The 27426-nt window shown below is 43.1% G+C and overlaps 1 protein-coding gene and 1 pseudogene across 1 annotated transcript; one reads left to right on the top strand and one right to left on the bottom strand.

Moving 5' to 3' along the window:
• Positions 1 to 23347, bottom strand: LOC136489924 (protein PSK SIMULATOR 1-like; annotated as a pseudogene).
• Positions 23260 to 25957, top strand: LOC136488324 (dirigent protein 20-like). Its single transcript, XM_066485297.1, has 3 exons — positions 23260 to 23273; positions 23439 to 23538; positions 25709 to 25957. Exons 1-3 carry the CDS (start codon positions 23260 to 23262, stop codon positions 25955 to 25957), a joined length of 363 nt encoding a protein of 120 aa, XP_066341394.1.
• The last annotated feature ends 1469 nt before the right edge of the window (positions 25958 to 27426 follow it).

The following is a 27426-nucleotide window of genomic DNA, read 5'->3' on the forward strand; positions in this document are numbered from 1 at the left end:
CTAGCAAACAAGACGATGCAGACCTCAAATTAGGTCCAGGATGTAACCTTCAGTCCTCTACTTATCAGCGTGGTACAATGTCTATCTTGTTCACCACATGCCTTTGAATGGCAGAGGCACCAGCGATGGTCTGACGTTCTTCTTCTCCAGGCCAGTGTGGTTCCTCGACAACTATATCCTCTGGCATCACCCTGATACAAGAAATCATCGGGAATCAGTGTCTAAGAACTTGTCATGCAAACATTGGATAACCATATGAGGAATGAGGGTTGTATTCACACACATGTTCACCCATTCACCGAATGCCCCATTCTTGTAGTACAATTTGTCCATACAGAAAGCAATTACATATTTAGATGTACATAGCACTCACTCTGTTATAAGGAAGGTTTGAGGCAATACTAGAACTCTAAGAAAGTTATTTGCAGTGGTATTTCAGGTGTATATAACATCCATTTAATTAAATAGAGCATACAGTACTTTGTGGATTCTGCAACTGGCACAAGCCACTGGAGTATTCCCATCTCAGCTCTGACCTCCGCTACGTTCATCGTCTACAAGCCATTACCAAGATCAGAATGAGGAAAATAGTAGAAGGGCGGGCCTGGTGCAAGCGGTAGAGTCTTACCGCCTGTGACCGAAAGGTTCCGGGTTCGAATCACGGTCTCCTCGCATTGCACAGGCGAAGGTAAGGCTTGCCACTGACATCCTTCCCCAGACCCCGCATAGAGCGGGAGCTCTATGCACTAGATACGCCCTTTTAGAATGAGGGAAACAGTATAATTGATAGATATGTTCAGATGTTATGATGGCAGATAAAGAGTGGTTACTCTCTCTCTATGACTACACTCTCGCAACTTTGATTTGATGCATGGAGGCAGTGCCTGGTACAGTGCATCCCTAGCTTTGTAAGAAACAACCTCAGGTGAAGTCAATACCTGAAAATGACCAAGTCATTAAGACATAAGAGAGAATCTAAATCCAGGAAAGTTCTCGGACAATGTTGGAAAATTGCTTCTGCTTTCCAACATGTTCTTGAGTGACCCTATTTTCTGAAATAATTTTTCTACCATTCTGTTTTTTGTCATGGCCACCACCAGGAAAATGGCCAGGTGGCATCAGTTTTGTTGGAGATGAGGTCTAGATCAAAGATGTGAGGGATGGACACAAGAGAACTAGATTGATTGTTTCTTGCTTTCCTTTAATTGATGCATCTCCTCTCCTATTATATAGAGTTTTACTTGACTCCTAAGGAATAGATCTAATCTACTATTAACAAACCTAATCTTATCCCTAACTAACCTAAGCTCGAGAGAGGAGGCGCTACTGAAACGGCTCTGCTACAGTGCCAAACCAGCCAAAGGATGAAAGGAGCCCAGTTGGCTGCCCATAGCAGTTTTCTTAAGGTTAAGGGTTCTTTTCAGTTTCAAAATGACCCAAATGTACCCCCTCCACTGATTTATATAAGGTATGAAGCATTTTAGGATTCAAACTTGTAACACCCTAAAATTTGCACTCTTTTAAAATAGCTAAATTGATTTATTTACGCAATTATGTGTGCATACAAATGTAGGAAAATAATAATTTTTATAAAACTAAAATCAAATATAAGATTAGCTACAAGTGATGCATACATGCTGTTGCATATTATTTTGTGAATGTTTGGTATTGATCAAAGATTTCAAAGAGAATTGAAATTTGAAAATCATTTGGAAAATTTATTTGGAAAAAAAATAAAGGAAATAACCTCCTCTCTCTCAATTCTGGCCTGCTGGCCCAGCTCCCTCCCGCTGGCCCAACCGGCCGCTGGCCCATTTCCTCCCCGCGGCCCAGCTCGCGTGAAGCACCCCACCAGTCCAGCTCCACGCCGGCCCAGCACCAACGGGCAACCGCCGCGCCTCCCCCTTCCGCTCTTCCCTCCGCACTGACAGGCCGGGCCCGCCTGTCGGCGCCATCCCCTTCCTTCCGCGTGTCCCGCAACCGCCCGCGCGTGCGCCTGGAGCAACCGCCGCCCGCGCCCGATCTTCTCGCGTTGTGGGAGCACGCCTCCCCGCGCCTGGCCTCTTTAAAACGGAGCCCGCACCCGAGCCACCCCCTGTTGCCTCTCCCCGCTCCGTTTTCGCCTCGCTCACGCCTCGGAGGCCGCAACCGACGCACGGCGAAGCACCGAAGGCCGCCGTCCGCCGTGACCTGCCTTCCCCGAGCCGACTCCGACCCCGAGTTCCCCGCTGTGAGCCTCCCCATGCTCTCCTCTCTCTCCCCGACCTTTTTCTTGGGCGTTTAGTGGCTTCTAGCGTCGTAGCCGCGAGCGCCGATAGTTCTCCGGCCGCCGTCCATGGCGACCGCCGCCACGGCAGCACCCTCCGGCCACCTTTTTGGCCTAGCCATGATCCCCCGCTCCTCCGCTTCTTCCCGGTGCCATCAGATACGTTTTTCATGGACCGTGGCCCCCTAACCGTGCTCGCCGGAATGCTCCACGCCGCCGGCAATGGAGAACCGCCGCGGCTGCACTGTTCCGGCCAGCCCCCCTGTTCTCTCTCCTCCGAATAATCCGAGCCCTCCATCGTCTGATCAACGGCTCTGAGTGGCCAATACCCCTTCGTGGGTCAATTTGCTTAAGAGACCCTGTACTTTTCTAAGTCCTAACCCGCAGTCCAACGCGCATTTCCCCGATTACGCATTCTCGTTTTGAAAGCGTAAAGTTCACAGCTTTAGTCTAAAATACGTTTTCAGTATTTACAGAAATGACATTTGAACTGTTTTGCTTATAAAATCATCGTTTTAGCTCCGAATTGATCCGTAAAAATTGCGTTAGCTTCGTAATTCCATAATCTACATGTTAGAACCACTGTTAGTCAAGTTTGGAACTTTTAATTTCATAGTTAGATTTAATTAAATATATTGCTATAGGAAATCCCGTTTAAATCATAACTTTCGCATTTTAGCTCTGTTTTTCGTGAACTTCGCGTTGACGTGATCGTAGCGAGACTTAGATTATTTTCACAAACATTTTATCTTGTTTTCTATACTGTTGGTGTACTGTTCTAATGATAGGAATGTTTGCTTTGCATGAATGCTTTTGGAATGTTGTATGTTGCCGTGTTGGTCGCATTCAGACGGTGAGGAGAACGTTGGAGACCAAGAATTCTTTGACGACCAGTAGGACCAGCAAGAGTTTGTGAACTAAGGCAAGTATAGCATGGGCCTACCTTAATGTCCTATTTCACTTTAATCAATTACTCATGTGCATGTGTCTAATTTTAATAACCCTAAGGACATTCTAGACATTTGATGACTTGTTCCCTTGACTCCTATGGGGTAATTGCATATGGGTAGATTGCTAGTGCTCTAACTGAACATGATCTACATGATGATGAATGATTCTATGAAACTAAAAGTATAACATGAATTATAACAACTGTTCCATAGGGCGAAGGTGCAAATGACTTTTGATCATGTTGCTCCCGGCCCTCCATAAGGACTTATCTGTCGGTAAAAGCTGGGACTGACAGTGCAACCAGGAGAGTCATATGGCTCTGACTTTAGCTCAGTAATAGGACCTTTTCTAGCTAGTTAGAGGTTACCTTTTTGGCGCAAATGGGGCTTGCCACGTTGGGTATAGGGCTGCCTCTGTTCCTATGTGTATAGCCATGATGGATATGTGCCATAGGAAAGGGGGTTCCTACATCTGCCTGCTAAGGAAACCTAGGGGCCCTAACTTGTTAGAGAAACCTATAAAATGGCTTCATAGTGTACCATGCCCGCTCACCTTGGCAGTGACATGGGAGTAATTAACCCGGGCATATGGGAATCACAACTCGCGGTGAATGTGCACCACCTCTGTAGAGGGTAACAAACTGTTATAACAGCCGTGCTCACGGTCACGAGCGGCCCGGAAAACTCACAGAATAACTGGTTACTTGTTGTTGATTATTTAAGTTGTTCTATGATGATATATGGTACACTTGACCCTGATATATGTTCTTATGGGAATAAATGGGAGCTTAAGCATAATTTGATAATATCAGATAATAAAAGCTTGTCGTACTAAAAATGTTAACTGCAGTAAACTAGTGTCAACCTTTTGAGCTTCATAACCCCATGTTAACTTATTAAGTACGGGATGTACTTACGCTTGTTTATTCTCTTTATTTGGATAAAAATCCCGAATGGGTAACAGATGACAACGGGTATGAAGAATTTCCTGATGATTTTTAGGCTTGTGGTCAACCAGTTGACCTTCCCTGTGATGGCGTTCCACGTGAGAGAGTTATCTTTTATTTTCCGTTGTGATATATAAGACTAAGTTATATTATGATTCTTGATGTAAGAGACACCGTGATGATATTTTATGTAATTTGTCAGTTAAAATTGGGTGTGACAAAACTTCATAATTTTGACTAGCAATTAGTGGTAGTATCCATGTTCAGTAAAACAAAAAGTGGCGCCACTATATTCGATTTGGAGTGCTTTCAGTGACTACTTTTTGTACTTATTAGTAATATATGGTAAACGAAAGTTGCTAGTAAAAATTTAATTTGAAGAGGCAGGCTTACAAATATTCAAAGCATAAAGTAGCAGTAGAAGCCTTAAAAAGGTACTTTGTTGAAAGGTTTGCACATATCACCCAATTATGTTACACTATTAATTATTAGCTGATATCAAAAGAACATGTGTTCATACCAATGCATTTATCTGCAGAATGACATTGGCATAATGCAATGCAAGGCCAGTAGACCCTAATGTTTGATGAAGGTTGGTCACTGGCGCTACCGATTGATCAGATTGATCTCCGTGGTTCTTCAAGAAAGCTCTTCTGATCTCAAAATTTAATACATGCACAATGTCTACAAGTTTCGCTACAATCTACAACAGAACATAGAGTTGTTAGTCCACGGCATAGATAATATAAACACTTAATCTTTACCGTGCTAGATTACATCTTCCATCGTCTTGGGCCAAAGTGATTTATTTCCCAAGTTCTTAGCAACAGATCTTTGGTGCTTCAGTGAACGACGCATGGTTTGAATCATATCTGCAAACAATTCATGTATGGTTTGAAATCGTTAAAAATGGAGCCCTTTTACGGTCCATGTGAAGTACAAGGAGGTACCACCAAATTATAACTAGAAACTAGAAAATTTAGCAACTTAGTACCCAAATTGTGTTTTATCTCCCATGGTATAATTTTGTGGTATCCCATAAGGACCACTAAATCAGCCTCAAAAGTTGTATATCTGTCATCAGTATCACTAACAATGGAAGTGCCTATGTTACATTCATCCTTTTTTCTCTGTCTTTTTAGACCAAAAAAATATCCCACACAATTGGGTGGCCAGATTTTGGTATCAAGCTGCATGCACCATTCAGTTGAGCTCAAAGGCCTAATTTAATATAGAAAGACGGACAACTAACTTATCTGACATTCCACCTGACTTGAACTCAAGACCTATGGCTCTAATACCATATATATTGAGGTGCATGCACATCCAATTGGCCCAAAACACCACACACTAGGCACTGCATGAATATCATCTCTCTTTAGACAACGAGAGAAAAGTAAAGTGCAATCCAAAAATGTTTTTCTTTTATAGTATCTTGTCTTGTTACATGAAAAATGAATTCAAGTGCAAAAATACTAACTACTTTGATCACGTTTAGATCTTCCACTGCCATAATGCCGCAACGATTCGTATTGGAATCCTTTTTCACACTTGTCCCACACAAGTAATTTTCCACGCAGTTCCTGAACAAAGAAAAATTAAAGAAGCAACAAAGTTTCAGTGACTTCTGATGAAAAACAAACTAGAAGATTTGTGATTGTGCAAAGAAATACAGACCGAAGTGTACTTTTGAAGCTTTGTAAGATACTCCATATTGGAAACCAATTCTTCGTTCACCACTTTTTTCAGAGTTCTCATCTCTCGATCTGCCAGACTATTCATTATCGAGAATAGCATCCACAAAACAGAAAAATGTCATCATGAGGTCCTGGAGTTAAGAACTCGATATTAACTTAAGTGGTCATAAATCATAATAGTAGGTTTTACCTGTCGAAATACATAAACAAGTTGTGCAACAAAGGATCTACACACATATTTCCAAACCGATTAACTTCTGAGTAAAATTGCCTAAACATCTGTCTGTGCAATTCAAATCAAATTCACATAAGTAAATCTTGAAAATGTACTGGTGATTACAGGCATAGTAAATCCCCATCACCGTATGTCAGCTTCAACAAGAACAACCAACTGATTGTGATCTTCGGAGATCAGATGACGGACACCTTCTGACCTAAGCACCCCTTCTTTCAGATGCTCCATGCTTTGTTTGGAGAGTATTTTCATCAGACTGGAGCTCTTGACAATTGTATTGGCAACCTCAATGGCCAGAATACTTATCTTACTTCCTTTGGCAGAGGATAACAGACTGCTGATATTTGATCTATTCAATATTGTGATAGGATTCGTCATCCCTACTGAATAACCTAACGTGTCAATTTCTGTGTCCTGCAGGATGAGAACATAGATAAAATAGCTCATGTAATATGGATTTGGTATGTAAATTTCTTTTTACATATCGATTAGGGAAGAGCTAGAGCACGTACCAATGTATGCCTATTTGTACTCCCTACTGCATTAAGCATTTGAAGTATATCCAATGCAGAAGGCCTTTTCTTCCGGTCAGATTCAACACAGTTTAGTCCTATTACAATGCATGTATTTACTTGTCGACTTTCTATTTCCAGGGGTATATACTTTGGTGCCTTTTCCATGTTGTTCCTCCAAATTTCAACCACCTAAATTTGACAGAGTAAATGTGTTAGACAAAAAAAAAAGAGATTTGAGATCACACTACGAGAAATCTGTAAAGGCTGGCTAAGTCATCTTACGTTCTTGATGAACCGCTCAAATGATGCTTCACTACTTGGGGGATAGTCCCTAGATCCCGTCATTAGCTCTATAATTATAATGCCCAAACTGAATATATCTGACTTGGTGGATATGAATCAATTTGTTAAGTATTCTGGTGCCATGTATCCACTGCATTATAACAAGAAATGCCATCATATTTAAAATTGGATAAGAACACAGCAAATGTCTAAAGAGAATTAGCTTACCGTGTCCCCCCGCGACTTTCAGTGATTATTCGAGACTGTTGTTGGCCAAAGAGTCTTGACATACCAAAATCTGCATTTTTTGGCACCATACCATCATCAAGCAATATATTCTCAGGTCGTTTGAGGTCCAAATGAACAATATGGCATTCCGTGTGAAGGTAATGCAAACCAGAGCTAATTCCTCTAATTATCTGATATCTCATATTCCACTTGAGTCCACAAGATTCATCTGTAGATACAAGTAAATAGACAAGATATGTGAGGTCATCCAACATATGGGTTGTGGCACCACAATGGCGTGAATAACAGCATTTTGTGCACAAAATATACTAAGGAAGCATGTCAGAACACTTGCATACCCGAAAGGTGCTTATCAAGGCTCTTGTTATTTAGGTACTCAAAGCAAAGCAGCCTTTTTCGTATTTCAGCCATGACATATTTCCCGCTTACTTGAGTTGCCTCCCACCATGATTCAGCACAATAGCCTACAAGTTTTACAATAATCTTGTGCTTCAACCCAATTAGATAAATAACTTCATTCTGAAATGGACCATCTTCTAGCTGCATCTCTGAAAGCTTCTTCACAGCAATTGCCTTACCATTTTGAAGAATTCCCTGTTCAAACTCATAATTGCAATACTGACATTAGCCTTTGATTATCAGGGAAATCATTTACATATATGCCACTGAAAGGTTCCTGCATCCCTACAATGCCACTGCAATACAGATTCTCCTTATGTGCCACTATTAAAAGAAGGCCCGCCCATACCATTGCTGCCAGTTCATTTTTCTGTAATGTTATAAACCTTCCATATTGCCCAAATTGGTCCCATCTAAAGAAGAACCGTGTCCCATATGTCCGCCTTCTATCAAGTCAAGGATATATTTATTAAATCGGATCTCTATATGTCAAAATGCAGAGCAAATTAAAAATCTATTCCTGGATATGTTAGACTGGATCCAAGAATCACATATTAAGTACAGATTTTGAATTTCAGGAAGTCACTGCATCAATTCACTTGTTTTTCATTGGCCAACTATCTCAATCAGTACCTACAAATGTTTTGACCAAACGGTTTGGTAATGGGGTATGGCTCCCACATCGACCAAAGAAAGACTGAACTAGGCCATGAAGTTGGTCACAGAAAGAAAATAGACAATGAAGTGGAGGAAATCCTTGGGAGGAGGATTGGAAATGAGGTTAAGTTCACCTTGAGCGTGACGGAGAGGTGAGGGTGAGGGCATGAGGCAAGGGGTTGCAGCCATCTGCCATCACGGCACCATAACTCACACATAAAACCTCCAAAACAGAATCTCCGTTACCTGCTTTATCTATCAATATTCTTAGATATGAAAATAGTCACCAAAGACTCAATTCTAGTGAAACTCTAGGAGAAGGCGGCAGCAGCGATGGGGCAACATAGAGCACCGAGGAAAAAAGGCACCAGGGGCGCCAACAACCATAAAGAGTATCGATCGTCCGTGATTTTTTTTTTTTTTGGTGGATGTCTCAGTTTTTCCAGGCACAAATAAATCTGGGAGTTAGGATAACAAGACGTTGGAGTGGTGTTTTTTCTATTATATGCCAAAAAATCAAGATTAGGAGTAGATTTATCAAACTATAGGAGATGCTCTTAGTCGGTCTCCAAGCTTACGTGCTACAGCTGTTTAGTGCAGGCTCAATACCTCCCTCTAGGGTGGTCAGAGTTCGAGTCACTCTTTATGGCTTCGGCCGCAGTGACCGGAGGGGAAAAAACTCCTTCGTCTGCCCCACATCCAAAGCATAGGTCTGTGTAAGGGTGGGGTAGAGATTTGGGGATTTTCTCAATGAGAAGATCTTCTTCTTAAGCCGGAATACTTGGGACTGTCTAGCCACCGCGGATCGAGGTTTTTTTTTTTTTACCCACAAAGATCTTTATGCAGGTTTGTATACTGCTCAAAGCACAGGTCCAAATGATATATTATCTAGTACATCATATTTTGTCGTACTAGGTAATGCACACAAATTGATAGGGTCCATAAAAATAAAATCTCACCTTTCCAACCTTAATTAAACCATGGAGATAACCACGTGTAAAAAATATAAGCAAATATTTGGAAAAATATTCAGCATAAATCCACTACTCATTGAATCGTGAAAACATTTTAGAAAAAACATACTTAATTGAAATTGAAATAGCATTCGCTAGATCCCTTATAGGTTTCTGATAAGTTCTTTGTTCGCATGGACGAATGGCCGCTCTCTGCTCTTGATCTTACTAAACACAATTTGCATGTGCAAGACAACCAAATACTTATACTGGTTTCTCTTGTCCTACATAAAACCTAATACAAACTAAGGCTAGTACAAGCAATCAATCATACTCTCTATCCACGTCCAATTTTGTCAAAGAAAGGAAGAAATTCCAGTGGTTAGTGTTGGATATATTATGGGCTTGGCCCATATAATATTTAATAAATCAAATAAAACTCTATGGTTCCTAACATTAAGCGTTATATGGTTTAATACCATAAGGGATTCTAATTGAACGTTGACTCAGCTTATTTGGTTGGAAATTATCCATCTTAATTGAGAAGCTGAGAAAAGAACACAGGAGTGCCACACGCGCACGTGCTCGCCGCTGCCGCCGCCGCCGGCCGGGCCGGGGCGTGGGCGTGGCCAGGTTTTGCCGCTTAATCCACATAATTACAGGAGTTTCTCTCTTTTATGGTGGAGACGAGTTGATTGCGCACCGTCTCTTCGTGTCTCCGTCTCCTGAGTTCCTCCACTGGCCTTCTCCCTCCCCTCCGCTGGGCATAAAACAAAAGTCCTCCGTTAGTCTCCTCCCCCTTCACATCTGAGAGACCACATCTCAGTCGCTCTTTGGCTTTCCCCGTACCGTACCTCTGTGCGCACAGAGCAATGGGAAAGCAGGTGCCTCCGGAACCCTCGTCCGCCTACGAACCTTGCACGGGGTGAGCGGCGATTAGGTTTTCGGGGAGCGATTCCGTGACTGCTCGTCCACATCGCAGACGCCTTCTTCCTGGTGATCGCTCGCGCAAGGTGTCTTCTTCCTGGTGATTGTTCGTGGGACTGCACTGCGAACACCTTTCTGCATCGACTATGGTCCAGGACTTCGAGCAACGCACTATGTCTAGTGCGAATAGAGCCTCCGATGCCCTCGGCATGGGACCCTCCGCTGGGTACACCCTTAACTCTGTAATTACCGTACTTTGCGTACTTCCTGTATCGATCGGTATGTGTTTACATCAAAATTTGGCCGGCCTGAGAATATCGTTGGCAAGGAACGACATGAGATGCATCATGTACGAAAGGTCAAGAAATATTATTTAATATATTTTGGGAGAAGCCTGACGTCCAAGACCTCTTCGCGTGAAGATAAGGGAAATGCAAGGATAGTCAGAAGATCAAGGAAAATAAACGCATCATGACGAGAGAGAATTATCAGAGAATATGCTCATGCACAGCTGATTATTATATTCGACCACGTACGGTTACAAGTTTGGAAGCGTTACGATAACGGAGATATTCATTATCCAACGAGATTAGCATCATGGCTGAAATATTTTATTATTTATACATGACGTGATCGGGATTCTTGCTGGTTTCATGTGCCTGAAATACGTCAAGAAACATATTGAAAAGGGAACACATCTCCACTCCAGGCGTATCACGTTACTTGCCTTAATCTTGATGGTGTGCATGCGTGAAGAAAAGGAAAGCTAGCTGGGATCGAGAGTTGGCTTGTACGTGCGTGAAGAAGATTAAAGGAAGCTGGACAAATAAATAAATAAATAAACGTTCGTACCAATTGGATGAGATGGCTTGCATCCGGCGTGAAGACTAGCTGCCACATGAGGCATACTGACAGCTGGAGTTGCACGTGATCAGGAAAGTATTCTGCTATTTGCTTATTTGGGCCAAGGACGCCTAGCCATATTAGTGCTGGACTTAAATATCATGCATAGCCGAATCAGTTAGGGAATATATTCGGCTTGTACGCAAAGGAACCTTCTGTGCATGTACGTACAAGAGTCCTATTCTGTATTGCCGAAGACCAGGCACCCCTATAAATATAAAGGGGTATGGCCAATTGTAAAAGAACACAATCAATCAAATACAAGTTATTTACTTTTTTCGGCTTCGGTCACCCTTTAGGAGTAGGAGTAGAGTAGATCTCGGTGAGTTCTTCAGCGAGTAGGGCTGCATCGGTCCGGCCGACCTCCGGCTTGTCTATAAGTACCGTCATGGCTTATACTTCTGTTCGTACGGCTGCATCGATCTGGTCGATCTCCACTACGACTTGGCATAAGCTAGTTATCGACTCTTGTCTAGTTCAAGTACGGCTGCATCGATTCGGTCGACCTCCACTGCTCGAACTAGATTAAGGTTAAGTTATCGGCTCTATCTAAGGGTGGCGTCCTTCGAGTAGATTCATTAAGTTACCGATATTGCTTATTGCTTTCATTATTTATTTAATTATATCAATATCACTTTGTCCGATTGGGATTGATCTAGATCGGCTTTATATCCTGTTTAACCTATCGTTTATTAATCTAAACTGATCTAATCTGCATCTTAAATGATGAGTTATGTTTTATCAGCTGTTTTATGTCAATCTTGATCGTGCATAGTGTGCGGTTAAGGTATGCCGGGTCTCGAATAGATCTATCGGTTAACGAAAACTATTCCATGATCCGTTATCACGGCCTGTGTGATTCTGCCTCACACCCTACTGTTAGCACCGTGGAGCGGGGACCGTTATTTGGTGGATCTATTCCTGGTAGGACATGACCTTAACTATGCGCTATGCCTGAATCGGCTGTTTTAGGCGATATCGAGTGCTTTCACATATACAGTTCACGCCACGAGACCGTCGAAGTAAGGGTAGGTTGAAAGATATGTTAGCCCCATGATCTTATTATTGTATTATGGCCTGCATTATTCTGCCTCATGCTCCACTGATATTAGTAATAAGTTAGGGTCGTCGAATCTATTGTTGTTTCTACGGCCTACATGATTCTGCCTCATGCCCCACTGGTCATAGCGATAGATGAGATCTAATATGTTGATTAGATTTATCTCTATTAAATGGTTAAATGATGATGAACTGTTACCAAACATAAAGACGGATTCGGTTAAATGCAGTCATTGGCTTAGCATAAACTGATTAGTGTTGACATCCATTGCCATTGACTAATATTCGTCTAAACAACGATATACAACCTGAGTGATAACCGATTTTTCTTCCATAATTCCATGAGCTTCAACTGATTTATTCTTATGAGTATGCTGGACTCAACTATTTAGTCGATTTCCTTCCACATCGGCTCTCGGAGCCGCACATTCGGAACTGTCTGGCAAAACCGGCATGTTCCGCCTTAAATTACTGATTAATTTTCTCTCCTTGTCAATTGCAGGGTCAAATTAATTGACTGGCACGTCTCGGGAGTACGCAGGCTCGATCATCCCTGCGTTGAAGCTAGGCGGATCTCCAGCTCCATCGAGCAGACCCTTCCGGCTTGCTCCTGTGTCCCGGCACGAGACGCGTTTTCGTGCCGACACACGTTCTGGCATGTCCGGTGGGACAACAGTACAATCGTGTGATTAGAAGTCAGAACACGAACAAAAACGCCATAAGCTTGCATTTCAACACAATTGGCGACCATCTCATCGGACTTCATATTCTGCTCGCCAATGTGTGCGCCATGGTCCGTTTCTCGAAGATGCAGGCAGAAGAGCGCTGTGCGACATAAAAAGGGTCTCTAGCTTTTCACAACAGATGATTTCAAGAATGTAGAAGAGTCTCCTTTGATCGGCTATTGTACAAGAAGAATATGACCACACGAGCTGATTGCCGGAGATGACCAATTTCTGAGTATGTGCATACACAGCCGATTCAACATGCGCGCACCGGGTGGCAGCCAATTGACGAGTGTACATGGCATCTACGAAGACGCAGATATCTTGCAAGCCCCATGCATGGGTGGACTTTTGATTTGCTTCATGCATGGACATATAGAAGCTAATGAACTTCTCCTAAAAATAGAATCGGCTCATGGGTTCTCTCAAAAATAGAATCCGCATCAAGAGGATTTCCATAGATCAATACCGAACCATTGATACATATGTCGTTTCAACCTAGGGATGTCCTCCTGGCCGGAAGCATAATGGAGTTAAGCAATTTATCAGGACAAAGAAGATAGAAGAATGGCTTGTAATTCAGAAATATGAAGAAACGGCCGGCTTAACAATATAGATGAGAAAGATTGTTTGTCGGCCAGCTCAGCTATCATCGGAAGTGCACAGGGAAATTTAGTACAATCCGAAAGGAAAGAGCTTCTGTAGGATTCTCCTACAAAGAAAGAATGACAATGTTATGTGCATGGGAAATCAATCTGCAGAAGCTAATAATGGTCAGAATGAAGCCATCCAAAACAAGAGAGTGTGCAGTTCACATTTGATGGATGGCAGCAAAGATGCATGCAACAGGCTAATACATTGCAATAAATCAGAACTGACTAGCAGCAGTGCCAATACTATGGAAAGACTGTATCCGGGAATACCAGTCCACGCCGTAACAAACTGACAGGCAACAGCAGACAGAAAGATAAGTTTTCAGTAAAAAGCCGATTACTCAGTTTTGATCAGACAAGTCGATGGGCCTTTTTAATTCCTTTGCGGTGATCAGACATTTGTTCGGCTTGATTAGACTGCTAATACTTGTTCGTGTATGCATGATGCGGCGTATATATTCTTTCTGATTGGTGCTCCTTTGAAGATTAAACCATCTCAGAATTATTGTATCGACTCCAACTCGGACATGATGTCTGCACGGACAGTCGATGTTGGCCAGGAGTGCCAATCGGCTACCCAAAAACTGACAGGGAAACATCGGCTGTTCTACGTCTGCATAGATAGCATAGCGACGTCTGTCGGACTTACAGAGCCGATTGGTTGGATTACTCTGGCCCTTTTGGATAAAAGCTGGCCAACAGATATTATATTCTGTAAAGAGAGCAAGCACTGTGCTAGTTGATTGCAGGGCCCATGAAAGTGGGGACCTTCTATGTCAGCTAACCGGCGCATTAAGATCACTGACAGATAAGTAATCGATCTGCCGAAAGCCATAAGGAGCCGAAGGAACAAATATTATTGTCGGCACATACCAGACCAAAGGAGGCCATCCGATGGAAATTATTGTAGTATATTTATTATTGATATGATGGTCGATCATCCTGATACACTTGGTGCGAGAAGCCTCGGCTTATGACAGCCGATCTCAAGGCAGAAAGGATGTTCAAATCGAAGCACAAGCATTAGGCCTGGAGGCCGATTGTGTTTATAATTGTTGCTTATACAAAGCCAATTGCATCAGCTCTCTGCTTGCCGCATAGCCGGTGCCCGCTGCTGTCATGTTCTCTAGAAGCATTGATAAAGGTTTCAACAGCCGGATGGACTGAGGAAAATACTAATGAGGCTAATATCTTCGAAGGCTATGGACGCATCTAACCACAGGTGTTTCTGAAGTTTCATGTTACAAGGGTAAAACAGCTGATGATTATATTCTAGAATAATGATATTGGCTTGGAAGATCATGGATAAATTTTATCGACTTATCAGCTCGCATGAAATCCTAAGTGGCCTCCAGGTTGCCAATCGGCTTGCATAAAATGAGTATAGCTCATTGGCTGTAGAAAACTAAATAGCCGATGGAGTATTAGTTGAATGGAGTTATTTTATTGAGAAGCTAATAGCCGATGAAGCATGGTCACGTAACGTAGTTCGAAAGGAGAATGACGTGGACAGCTTGGTTAGCCATACTATAGCTGTGTCCCCGAGGCATCTCCACACCTCGATTGGGATACCATCCGGTCCCATCGCCTTACCTCCTTTCATCATTTTAACGCATCTCTGGCCTTAGATTCTTGGATTCTCCGCCATGACGAGGGTGATAGCCGCGGCTGGCTTCCTCTCTCTCGCCGCTTCGTCCATGCCTACGGGAATCCAGGGTGTTACGTGCGTCACGGTGGAGGCCGAGACGCTCATGCACCGGGGCCACGGCGTGACCCCCATCGGCACACGGCGCCTGGTGGATAGACACATCCCTAACATGTCGTCCCGAGCGCGCGTGCTAACTAGCGTCGAGCTCGTGTCGCTGAGATAGTGAGCTCTCCGCCTGCTGTATCGCCGTGTGCTCAAGCAGTGTGCGGATCTTGTGATGGGCCCGACGATCCTCGGGTGTCGCGGGCTTCGAAAGCCCTCGGAGCAAGGCCGCCGCAGAAGCGATGTTCTGGCTTGCTCGGGCGAAGTGTGGGAGGGCTCCATCGTCTTCGATGATCCTCCGGTTTATGGCATGGGCCATGGCGCGCGCACGCCCACCGTCTCCGCGGCGCTCGATTTCTTGCTCGATCTCCGCGCGCTCCTGCTCCAGCTGGAGTTGCGCATCCTCGAGTTTCCTGTGCCGCGCTCTCAGCTCCTCCACCCGCAGGCGAGGCGGGGCCCCTACATCTCCCTCGACCTCATCATCAAGGTCGTTTGGTGGGTAGCCCCTCCCTCGTTGACTCTTTTGACGCGTCCCTCGGGGGTACCTACCATAAAACATTCTCGCGAGGGGTGGTGACTCCCCCTGCTGGAGTCAGAGTCGGAGGCCGACTCTAAATCTCCCGCGAGAAGGTCGTGGAAAGATTCTGCGACGTATTCGGTCATCCCCATGAACTCGTCGTTCGTAGGGGATGGGTGCATGCACGAGGTGGCCAATGGTCCTTGCGACGTTGCGCAGACCGAACAAAAACACTGTCGGGACGCTTCGGATGAGGTATTCTGGGGAGAGCGGTTCCCCTCTGGCAAGCTGTGTCATGACATTGGCGAACGAGAAGGTGAGGCAGCCCAGGTCCTCCCAGGACAGTCGGGTCCTAGAAAGGCGTCGAGCTGGTGCTCTAGCCTCCCGTAGTCAAAGCCGAGGAGATGGTCACTCCCAGGACATGGGCTTCCAGCGCGTGCAGCTACAGCTCCTCAAGAGCCTCGACGATCGTGTCAAGGCCGGTGGAGTGGAGAGGCTGGACAGTGGCGGGAGCCTACGCCAACTCTCCCTCCATCATGATGATGAAGTCCAGGTTCCCGAAGCACACGTGCATGCCCAGGACCCAACTAACGCCGTGACCAGCCATCCGAGGCCTGATGTGGATGTCGAGACGTGCAAAAAGCCCCTACCTGGCGCGCCAACTATCGATGTTTTAGATCATCGGCTAGTAAATTTGTATCTGCGCGTCTGGCCCGAATGGTGTGCTCAGAGGACACAAGTATTTATACTAGTTCGGGTGAAATGTCCCTACGTTCAGTGTGCTGCTGCTCGTGTTACCGGCACTTAGTTTGTAGTAGGGGTTACAAACGAGCGAGAGAGGGAGAAGTTCCCAAGTCTCTGGTGAAAAAGTTGAATAGAGTTGAGTCTAGTTGAGCTCGTCAGCCATGTGCTCGTTTTTCATCTTGGGGCGTCCTGCTTCCCCTTTTATAGGTGAAAGGGATGGCACAGGTTACAGAGAGAAAGAAGGAGAAAAGTGAGGGAGAAGAAGGCCTCAAGGCCGTCGGGTCCTTCTTCTCCTTCATGCGGGTCCCACCGACGCTGTAGATGGTGATGGGGACAGCTCCACGTCGGGCTCATGTTCACCACTGGTGCCATGCCCCAGCGTCATCAGCTGGTCGTGGCGTCCCATCCCGTCCCAGTGGACGGCGTGGTGAACCGACATGCCCGTCAACGGCCGTACGGGGAGTAGGCAGCACAGCGACCATGCACCTATCGCTGTTGGCGATGTGAACCCCCGGGTGTGGCCTGACGTTGCCATGGGTCACGTCGAGATGTGCCTGCTTCCCGCCCAGTGTTAGAAGTTTGACCTTGGGATCGTACCTTCTGACCTGTAGTGGTTGGAGGCAGTATGGGTTCCCGTCGAGCAAGATGGAGCCCGCACCCCAGGGGTCGAGCAGGACATAGCCCGTGCCCTTAAGGTCGGGCAACACGGCTCTCGTTCCCTCGGTGTTAGGCGACATGGGCCCATGCCCGAGGGGTCGAGCGAGACGGAGCCTGTGCCCTTAGGGTCGGGTAGGACGGCTCCCGTACCCATGGGGTCGGGCGACATGGGGCACGTGCCCTTAGGGTTGGGCGAGACAGAGACCATCCCTTCAGGGTCGGTCGAGACTAAAACACGTCCTTGATTATCTAGGTGAGTCATCCTCCGCGGTCCTAAGATCCCTTCTTCGGGTATCCCTAATACTGATACCCAACACTTAGCTGGTGCTTATCACTCTTAGGACTTAGTGTGCATGCTTGGGGAGTGCTAGAGAGCCCTCTAACTCACTCGTGCTTGTGATAGTGCATCTGATTGCGAGTGAATAATCACTAGTGTGTTGCATTGAGAGATCGCAAGGCGTGGCACTAGGTGATCGAGTTGCTAGCTGGTGGTGCTTGTTACTCTTGGAGGTTTCCACCTCCTAGATGGCTTAGTGGCTTGTGGTCTTTGTTGTGAAGCCCGTGTGAAGTTTGTGTGTGGCTCCAGAGAAGGCTTTGTGAGGGGTACCGTGCTCACCCCATGGGAAATGTGAGGAGCAACACTAGTAGAGTGAGGTGTAAAGAGCACCAAGTGGTCCGGTCAGATCAAAGTGCCAGAGCTCTTGTGTGATTGTGTGAGCACTCCACGTGTGGAGAGTGTGGGCTTGTGGGCCACCACTAGCAAGAGGATTGGTGACAACCTTGGGCTTGCCTCAGCCGAGATTAAGTTGTTGACCACCAAACCTTAGGATAAAAATCATTGTGTCATCCGCTTCACGTTGGTTTGCATTTCCCTAACACAAGCTTACTTTACTTGTTCCTACTTGTGCTAGTGTTTAGTGTTGTTCTTGTAACTAGTTTGCTTGTGTACTAAATTAGTTGCTCTCTTGTGCTAAGTAGCTTGTGTAGCTAAGTAGCCTAGCTAGCTTAGCTTGTGTAGCTAAGTTGTTTAGCTCACTAGTTTAGCTTGTGTAACTTTGCTAGTTTTAGTGCTAGTGTTGCTTAGGCTTTGTGCGCTTTGCTCACTAATATCTATAGGAGCTCGTGGTGTGTCTTATTGTACTAGTTGCATAGGTCTGTGTGACCTTGCCAACTAGAATTGTGTAGGTGAGCTCTCTCTAGCTCGACACCTTAGTTTAATTATGCATTTGTTTCGGTTAGCCGGTGCAATAAATTTTTAGAAATGACTATACACCCCCCCCAACCGTCTAGTCTGCTCCTTGATCCTATCACATGTAGCCTTGCAAATTTAGTGCAAGCACTATAAAGTTAGCATGTTTCTTTTCAGAACTTGATGGATCATGAAAAATATTGGTCTACGCAACATATTATCTTGATGTACATTTGTTAATTGGAGTTTTTATGAAGCATCATCACTAATGCCTTATTTGAATCAATAATATTCATTTGTCAGTCTATTTTGTAGCGCTTTTGTTGCTTCTAGTTCAATGTGAGAAGTGTCAAAAGTTGGTAACTACTAGTTTCTTGTATCTTTCATTAACTCTCTTTTTTGCACTTTTCTAAAATAGGTCATAGAGTACGTTCTTAAGTACTATAATAGCATAATCCATTATTTGAAATATGCACCATACCTCTTAAGGTAAGTCATAAAACTTGAAGTGAGATCTCGGATAGGGATAGCAGTGCTAACCTCGAGAGAATTATAATACTTAAACCTTATAAGGATCTATTTTTACTCTAAAGTATTCTTAAAGGACCACGACAATATAGCCACCAGTGGTCTCCCACACTTCTCAAGATGATTGAATTTTCCTATCGAGGAATTATATTTGGAGTTATGGTTATACTCTCAATATATAGACATGTCAAACATTTTAGTTAAAATACATAAATATATCTAGAGTAACAGCCTATATAAGTTATATGTTATGGTTACTAATATGATTTTAAACAATTTGTTAGTATCATTAGTATATGAGTTGTTAGGAAAATATTTTATTGCTCATGCATGTTGGCATGACATGTATATTTACTTTAATTAAATCTTGCTATATTAATATTGATAGAGGTGGGGTAATGTAGAAACATATATATGCTCTATTCTTTATTTAAACATTTTTTGTAATAGGTATATTGATAACTTAGATGTAGATTTGAGGTGTATTCATTTTTCTAATAAAGAGATGAAAATTGAGTTATGTAAATTATTGATCATAATAAGAGGATGTCGGTAATTAAATGCAAACTCATATCTACTTTAGATCATGTTTCTTAACGATATATGTGGGTAATATAAATTAGAGTCATGAGCTAGTTATTACTGTTTTACACAATAGCAGAAGAGGATAATTATTTAGAAAATAGAATAGATCCAATTTCTATTATTATTATCAGTGGTGATTAGGTTATACCTAATTGATGTTAAGATGTTTCTGATTTTTATGAGAATTTTTAGGATCTATCTTTTGTTTTCTCATCAAGCCTTGTGAGGATTAACATATAGGCTCTAGTGGGGACCTCTAGTTAGATTTTCTAGTATTTATCTTTCTTCTAGTGTGATATATATTTAGTTGAAATCTAGTCTTAAAATATATAAACTGTTGATACAACCCATGTCGTTCGTAAATCGATCTATAGTTTATCTTTTAACTTTTAATCAAGTTATTGCAAAATTTCACATATTAATTAGAATTTCTACTAATTCTTTATCTTTTATTCAAAAATTGTTTTTTATTAAAAAGAGCCTAAGTCCTAGTAGTATTGTTTTCCGAATAAGTTAAAACTCGGCTTGCATTCCAGACACTAAAATATTGAATTTGTTATATAATAGGATTATATGTGTATAGTATTACTCATATACCATAGAGTGTATAAAATTAAATTAATAATGTTGATATGACATAATGTTTTATTAAAAATGTTTTAATATAAAGTGTTATTGCTACGTGGTTTGTTAAGTGAACATTTTTCCATGTTTCATAAGTTGTTAATATAAATATTTATCATAATGTATATATATTTATTTGATATATATGGTGAAACATAGCATTACAGTTATTTTATTTCACGATTATAGAACTATGTAATTTAGAATGTATCATACTTTATGGATATTGATTTATTTTTTTGCAATAATATATATTACTATTTACGAGTATATTTTGGAGAGTTTTTGTTTATTGTTTTATAACGGCTAAGGTACATACAAATATAAATCTTATATTATCTTTCACAACGACATATATGGATAGGTTAAATGCAACCTTAGAATATAACTTTGCATTATCTTTCATAATGTTAAAGGTGGATAATTTATAAAATTATTAGGAGGTATTTAAATTATCTTTCATAATGGTAGATGAGGATAATTTAGATACAAAGTTTGAGGATTATTTCAAGTTATCTTTCATAATAACAAAGCTAGGTAATTTAGACGCAATGTTAGAGGCTTATTTTGAATTATTTTAAAGTATGTTTCATAATGTCCAAGGTGGGTAATTTAGATGCAAATTTAGGGGTTATTTTGAATTATTTTTCATTATGTTAGATGGGGGTAATTTATATACAAATATAGGTGGTTATTTTAAATTATTTTTTGTAATGGCAAAGGTGGGTAATTTAGATGCAAAATTAGGGGGTTACTTTATGATTTTTTTTATAATGGCAGTGGTGTGTAATTTTTTTAATAAACTACAACAAATCCAATGGCTTTGAATTATTTTAAAGGTAATTTAGATGCAAATTTAGGGGTTATTTTGAATTATTTTTCATTATGACAGATGTGGGTAATTTATATACAAATATAGAGGGTTATTTTGAATTATCTTTTGTAATGGCAGACGTGGGTAATTTAGATGTAAAATTAGGGGGTTACTTTATGAATTTTTTATAATGGCAGTGGTGGGTAATTTTTTTAATGAACTACAATAGATCCGGTGGCTATTATCGATGAAGATGCTTAGAGTCTACCAAATCAAAGGTAAGATGTTTGTGATTATTGTGAGAATTTCTAAGATTTATCTTTTTTCCTAGCGCATAACATGATGCCTCATTGGGGATTTTAATTAGTAATAGTAAGATAGAATTGATACCCATCTGCATAGATCCTTCTGTCATCTGCTTCGCGGTTTCTTTACCGAAGCAGATGACAGAGCATCTATTCCTTGCCCGCGGTGTGCATGACATGTGTAATAAGTAGTCCTACCTGATCAACCTTATCTGCACTCGTGGATTTTCCGGAGAAGATAAGCAACAATATCTGTCCTGCAGAAGGTCTTGTTTCCGGATTGGCCTCCGCGCAACGTAGCCCTGTTTCAATGCATCTATGTACCTGGTGGTGACAATCTGTTCCAAGCGATGGGTATTTCAACACTATTTGGGACATTTCAGTCCAATTTTTACGTACCTATAGAGTTGGGAAACATAATTACAATGATAATAAACAAAAGGTAAAATAAAACAAAAGTACTCCTACATTATATGGATTTTTCATATACATTTTTTCCTTACATTCTCAATGAAGTACTCGCCAGACCTGTTTCCTGAAACATGGGAATTCTTTTCTCCTGTAACAACCTCTAGGATTAGAATACCCAGGCTGTATATATCTGACTTGGTTGAAATCTCCCCTCTATGCAAGTACTCTGGTGCCATGTATCCTCTGCATTATGAGGGAATAGTGTATGTTTCATGTGGGATAAATGATAAGAGAACAAAGCAAAACTCAAATCATTATAAGCTAAAAATTGAAAAGTAAACAATCAATCTCTGAAGAGAAGTTGAGAGAGTTACATTGACCCTATAACGTTCATGGTGCAAGTCCGGGTTTGTTCTTCACTAAAGAACCTCGATAGACCAAAATCAGCAATTTTAGGCCCCATCCGGTCATCAAGTAATATGTTGCAAGGTTTTAGATCCATATGAATAATTGGAGTGTTATCCAGGCCTTCATGGAGGCAATATAAACCTTGGCAAATTCCGTTGATTATTTTGTAGCGGTCCTGCCAGTCAAGTCCGATGGACTCATCTGAAAAAACAAGGAGCTTAAGCATATACCTGACAAAAAAAAAGAAGAAATATATGCCGCATTGTCTTACCGAAAATATACTTATCAAGGCTTCCTTTCGACATGTATTCGTAGCATAGCAGCTTATCTTGTACTTCAGCCAAAATGTACTTTTGCTGGTACTCATCGTACACAGGTCTTTCTTTTGTTTCGTCACAGTAGCCTACCAATTTCACTATGTTATCGTGCCTAAGCCTTGCAAGATGATTGACCTCATTCTTAAACTGCTTATCTTGTCCGCCTAGAATTGGTTTAAGCTTCTTCACAGCTATCACAACCTCAGACTGAGGTTCAATTCCCTGTTTTCAATACTCTTTGTTAATAGTGGCTTTTATAAAAGAAGAAAGAAAATATGTACTTGTTAGTCTATCGTTTGAGAAGCTTAAGCTTTTATTGTCACTCAAAGAGTTAGAAAAGTCAGTCAAATATGATCGCACCTTATAAACCACTCCAAACCCGCCTCTACCAATTTCTCTATCAGAAGAGAAATTATCTGTGATGTCTTTCAGATATTGCAATGGCAGTTCCAACTTCCTCACAGTGTTATCTTCAGTACTGATTCTGCCGGCCATTGCGAACTTATTGTGAAAAAAAATCTGTAGAGGAGACTAGGTGTTCATCATTCATTACTCCATACAATGAAAAAGCAACATTTAAATGCAACCTCAAAAGAATATAATTTTTTTTCGTTATATTTGGAAAGGAATCAAGAGATGCCAAAACTATAACATGAATTTGTACTTTGATGCCTCTGTAGTTATGAACTGTGTGGTACATATTGGTACCTTTTCAAAGATTATAAGATTCTTAGGGGAAAAAGGTCACTATGGAGGCTAGTGATCATCACACATTAGGATAACAGATATGTCAAAACATGATGGGAAATCACAGTAAAGGGAGAACTCATATATCAAGCAAAGAATTGTGCGAGACAGAGAAAAACATAGAGATGAACACGACATATGAAACAGAGAATCAACCCAATCGATCAAAAAATACTAATTAGGAATTACCCGATACTACATCGACGGATCGGAGGAGACCGTGATGGGAAGGGGGACGACGAAACGATGAGGATGAGAAGGTTAGCTAGCCAGATCACTACCAGTATTGATAATGTGTGTAGGATGTTCTTAATGACAAGCGCCATTCGAGGACGAGTCAACTACATGCCGGCGATCCAATCCCTAGGGGCCATCTGCCCTCTTGTCATACTTGTGCTTTAATTTAAGTGCCGCTCTAAATGCAGCTTCGACGAACCTCCGTCCTCCACTCCTTTACACGACAATGAATGGCAAGATGCGGACAGCGGTATGTGTGGAGCGTGGACATACGTGGTGGCCATATGGGTAGGTAATAAATTATTATACTATGGTTGTTAGGGCCATTTTGGTCATTTTAATCTCTCCCTCCCATCGACTCCTACATAATAATAGTTTATTACCTATAGTGTCTAAGAGCCAAACAAAACAATTGAAGAATGTCTTCTAGCAAAAACAACATTGAGTAGTGTCTATCAGCAAATACCATAATTGAAGAGTGTCCTATAGCAAATTTACCCTTATAAAAATATAGTTTATGTTGTATCTAATAATACTAATTTGGTGTCATAAATTTTGACGCACTTTTTTTATAGATTAGGTCAAACTTAAAAAAGTTTGACTTAAGACAACTCTAGAAATTAATTTATTTAGGGACGGATGGAGTACATTGCTACATGTCATCAGTTTCAAAGACCATATAATGTAATGCTACATAGGTTTTTATGATGTGAAGGAGAGAGAGTTAGGTGAGAGAAAATGGTGGTTGTTTTCTACAGCAACCACCCTATAAGTAAAAATGTAAGATTATAAGACAACTATTTACCCATTGTACGATTTGATGTTGTTATTTGCTAGCGATATGGATCTAGTGTACCTCACCTCCTAGAGAAGAGCCCAACTAGGATGGGGTGAGCTGAAGCAGTCGATTGTGAGGCCCAACCCAGACGGGGTGCATCACAGATTTGGAGAACAAGGCATATCAAGATGTACTTAGAAATTAACTCTATCTGATAGATTTCCTTGTAACGAACTAGAAAAATCTTTATATAACCGATCGGGATTCTATCTATAATCCCGCCAGACTATATAGAGCGGGGTAAGGTGCCTCGGTACCGGATTAGATCCTCAATATTCTAGGCTCGCATAGCCATCAGCGCCCCTGTAACCTTGAGCATACAAGATAAACGATCGATTCTCCATTGGACGTAGGGCACCCCTTGTTCGAACCAGTACAAATTTATGTCTTATGTGTTACCCACCTGATTCCCTACGCATGATTCATTGATCTTAATACCGAAGCTGATTCCTACGATAGTTAACGCCCAAGGTAGGGGTCTTTATGCGTAGATCCTTTTCAAGTACTTCGGATGGGGATTCATCTTCAACGACATTGGCGATTGTCGTTGTCCTTCACCGACATCTCATCGTTGAGAAATCATGTCATCTAAGATCTGGGTCTATGTTCCGAGATCATTTGATTTGGTTTTTCCTTCTCTCTCCGTCTTCACTGATTTGCTCAGTCTTGAGTTCCTGAGGTTTTGGGTTGGTTTACCTGCCAAGTGAATTGGGCAGATTCATCACGAGCATGATTTTTCACCCTTGGAATGATATTTTGAGAAAACCCTAACTCGCTTAATGGATTCCAAGATCTACGGTGTTTTGTGGTTTGTGAGGCTTGATTCTTGGGGATAACATCTAATATACCTTAGAATCATTCCTGCAAAGTTTAAAAATTTTTGGAAGTCGTTTGATTCTTTTTTGGATTTTTGGAAGAATTTTTAGTGCCGCTGTTCAGACTTCAGAGGAACCGGCCAAGCCGTTGAACAGATCGGCCAAGCGCTACCAGACCGCGCGCCCTGGGCCTGTTAGGCCGCGCACCAGGTGGCCAGCCCGAGAGAGGAGTGCCGGCTAGGCCGCCTGGGCCGCGCCCGCAAGCATCTAGGCCGAGAGGAGGGACGGCTGGGCCATCTGGCCTGCTCGCTCAGCACTTGTAAGCTTCCAGGCCGGAAGCTGGCCGGCTGGGCCAAGTGGAGGAGACCCAGCGCTGCTAGCGGCCAGGCCGCTCCTTGGGCCGTCTGAGTCGTGTGGGCTGAGCTGGTCTCGGCCAGGCCGAGTGGAACACCAGCCAAGCTGGTTTCTCCTGTGGAGTTCTTGTTTGTTTTCTGTTTTCGCAAGATCTTGAGCTCTAGGTGTCCGATTTGTATTCCGTTTCTTCCATGGGATCGTTTCTCAAATCTCGTCACTCATTGGCTTTGTTTCGAGTCGGGCTTTTGCCTCTTCGTGATGGAGGTGGAGAGCGTCGTTTCTAGGCTAGCTTTCGGTGTTGCGTGTGTTTTCTGGTCGTTGTGGAGTCTCGCTGTTTTCCTGGTGGTAGCTCAAGGGCATCACGATTGCAGTTTCAGTGCTTTTGGAGGGTAAATTTGGGACAGCGTCTGTTTTGAGAGAAATTTCAATTGGCTTCCATTCATCCCTCTAGTCATTTTCTCAGTCCTCACTGCTGTTCACGGCGGGGAACTACAACGGCAGCACGTTCGCGCTGCTCGGACGCAACTGCCCGCTCGACGCCGTCCGCGAGCTCCCCGCCGGCGGCGGCACGGGGGCGTTCCGCTTCGCCCGCGGCTACGCGCTGCTGCTCACCCACTGGCTCGACTTCGGCACCGGCGACGCTACCGTCGAGTACGACGTCAACGTCATGTCGTGTCATGCACTAGCTAGCCGGCCCTGAGTGCGATGCGCTTTACGAAGACACAAGTTCACAACAATGGTGTCCATAAAGGCTTTGAAGCATGCATGCTTTGTCGCACGGTGCTTGCCTTTTCTATTCAGCTTATATAGCATGCGCGTGATCTGTATCCAATAGAAACTTCAGAACCCTTCTTTTCGAAAACGGAAGGGCTAGAGCCGGACGGACGGACGGCGCGTTCAGACGCAGCTCTCGCGTCTTATCTCGCACTGCATCCCACCACCCGAGTTTGCATCCCATCCAGTGCCCATGTCCATGCGTTCGAACGTCGCACCGTGCCCCCACGGCACCCATTCCTAGGCCCCACGTGGGTCCCGTCACCTGCCCTACCTGTGGATGCGTGCTGCGGGGGTGTCTGCTGGCCATGGGTGCCCACACAGTGACCCACGACGACACCTCCTAGCACCAGTAGGCAGCTATCCGCCAACCTCCGTCATTGAAACATGTGCTCTCCCAGATCTACTTTTGAAACATTAAGATAAAACACTTGCAACATACGTCTAAAACAGAAGAAAACACTTATGTAACTTCGAGATCTACTTTTGCAACATCCAGATGAATACATGAATCTGAAACACTTGAAACACGCTTGAAACATACGTATAGAGCCATAGCAAACATATGCAACATCCAGATAAAACACTTGAAATATGCGTTTGAAACACTTGAAACATAGGCGTGCAACATGCATATATTGTCATTGCAACATATGCAACATCGCAGATCTATTTTTGCAAGATATAGATGAAACACAAAGTCTAAAACGCCTGAAACACTATAAACATAGAACATCGGCGACGGCCACGGCCTAACTGGTGTGGAACTACGGTAGCCAGCAAGTTCGGGTTATGGGGGCGTCGAGAGAAACGGCTGGCGACCTCCTCCTGGCGGCGCGGTGCACGCCATAGCTGTGACAGTCGAGGTGGACGAGGGCGCCGTAGGGGATGCCCGCGGGATGGAGCCACGGCGCGGCGCGAGATTGGGGGCGGGTAAGGATGGCAACGGGGACCCGATACCCGATACCCGACGGGTATTTGATCCATTAGGGGACGGGGATGGGATCATATCTTTACCCGCGGGGATCTAAATGGGCAAGAATCCATACCCGACGGGTATAGCGGGTACGGGAACGTTCCCTGTTTACCCGTCCCCGTTACCCGTTGGGGAACCCGACTATTTGAGCTGTCATGCGAGTATTAGGCCCAAAGAAGCTCAACATAGATATTTTGGTCCAAATCTGAACAGTCATATATATAATTTGTGTGTTCTAGGAACCCTTGTTCAATTTTTCCTCACCATCTCCGCCAGCAGCACAAGCATGCCTATCTCACGAGCGCTCGTGCCCCTCGCTTCCTCAGTTCGGTCTCTCTGCCACCTTTGCTTGTCCTCCTCGCAACCTCGCTCCTTCTCCTCGGTATCTCCGAGACTCCGACACTTATACCCGGGTGAAG

Source organism: Miscanthus floridulus, chromosome 10, assembly GCF_019320115.1.
Source record: "Miscanthus floridulus cultivar M001 chromosome 10, ASM1932011v1, whole genome shotgun sequence".
In the NCBI taxonomy this organism is placed as follows: domain Eukaryota; kingdom Viridiplantae; phylum Streptophyta; class Magnoliopsida; order Poales; family Poaceae; genus Miscanthus; species Miscanthus floridulus.

Excerpts from the sequence above, each read along its gene's own strand:
- LOC136488324 (XM_066485297.1), top strand. Across the intron at positions 23,539-25,708 it reads CATACGTGGTGGCCATATGG|TCATTTTCTCAGTCCTCACT; the intron begins GTAGGTAATAAA and ends TCATCCCTCTAG.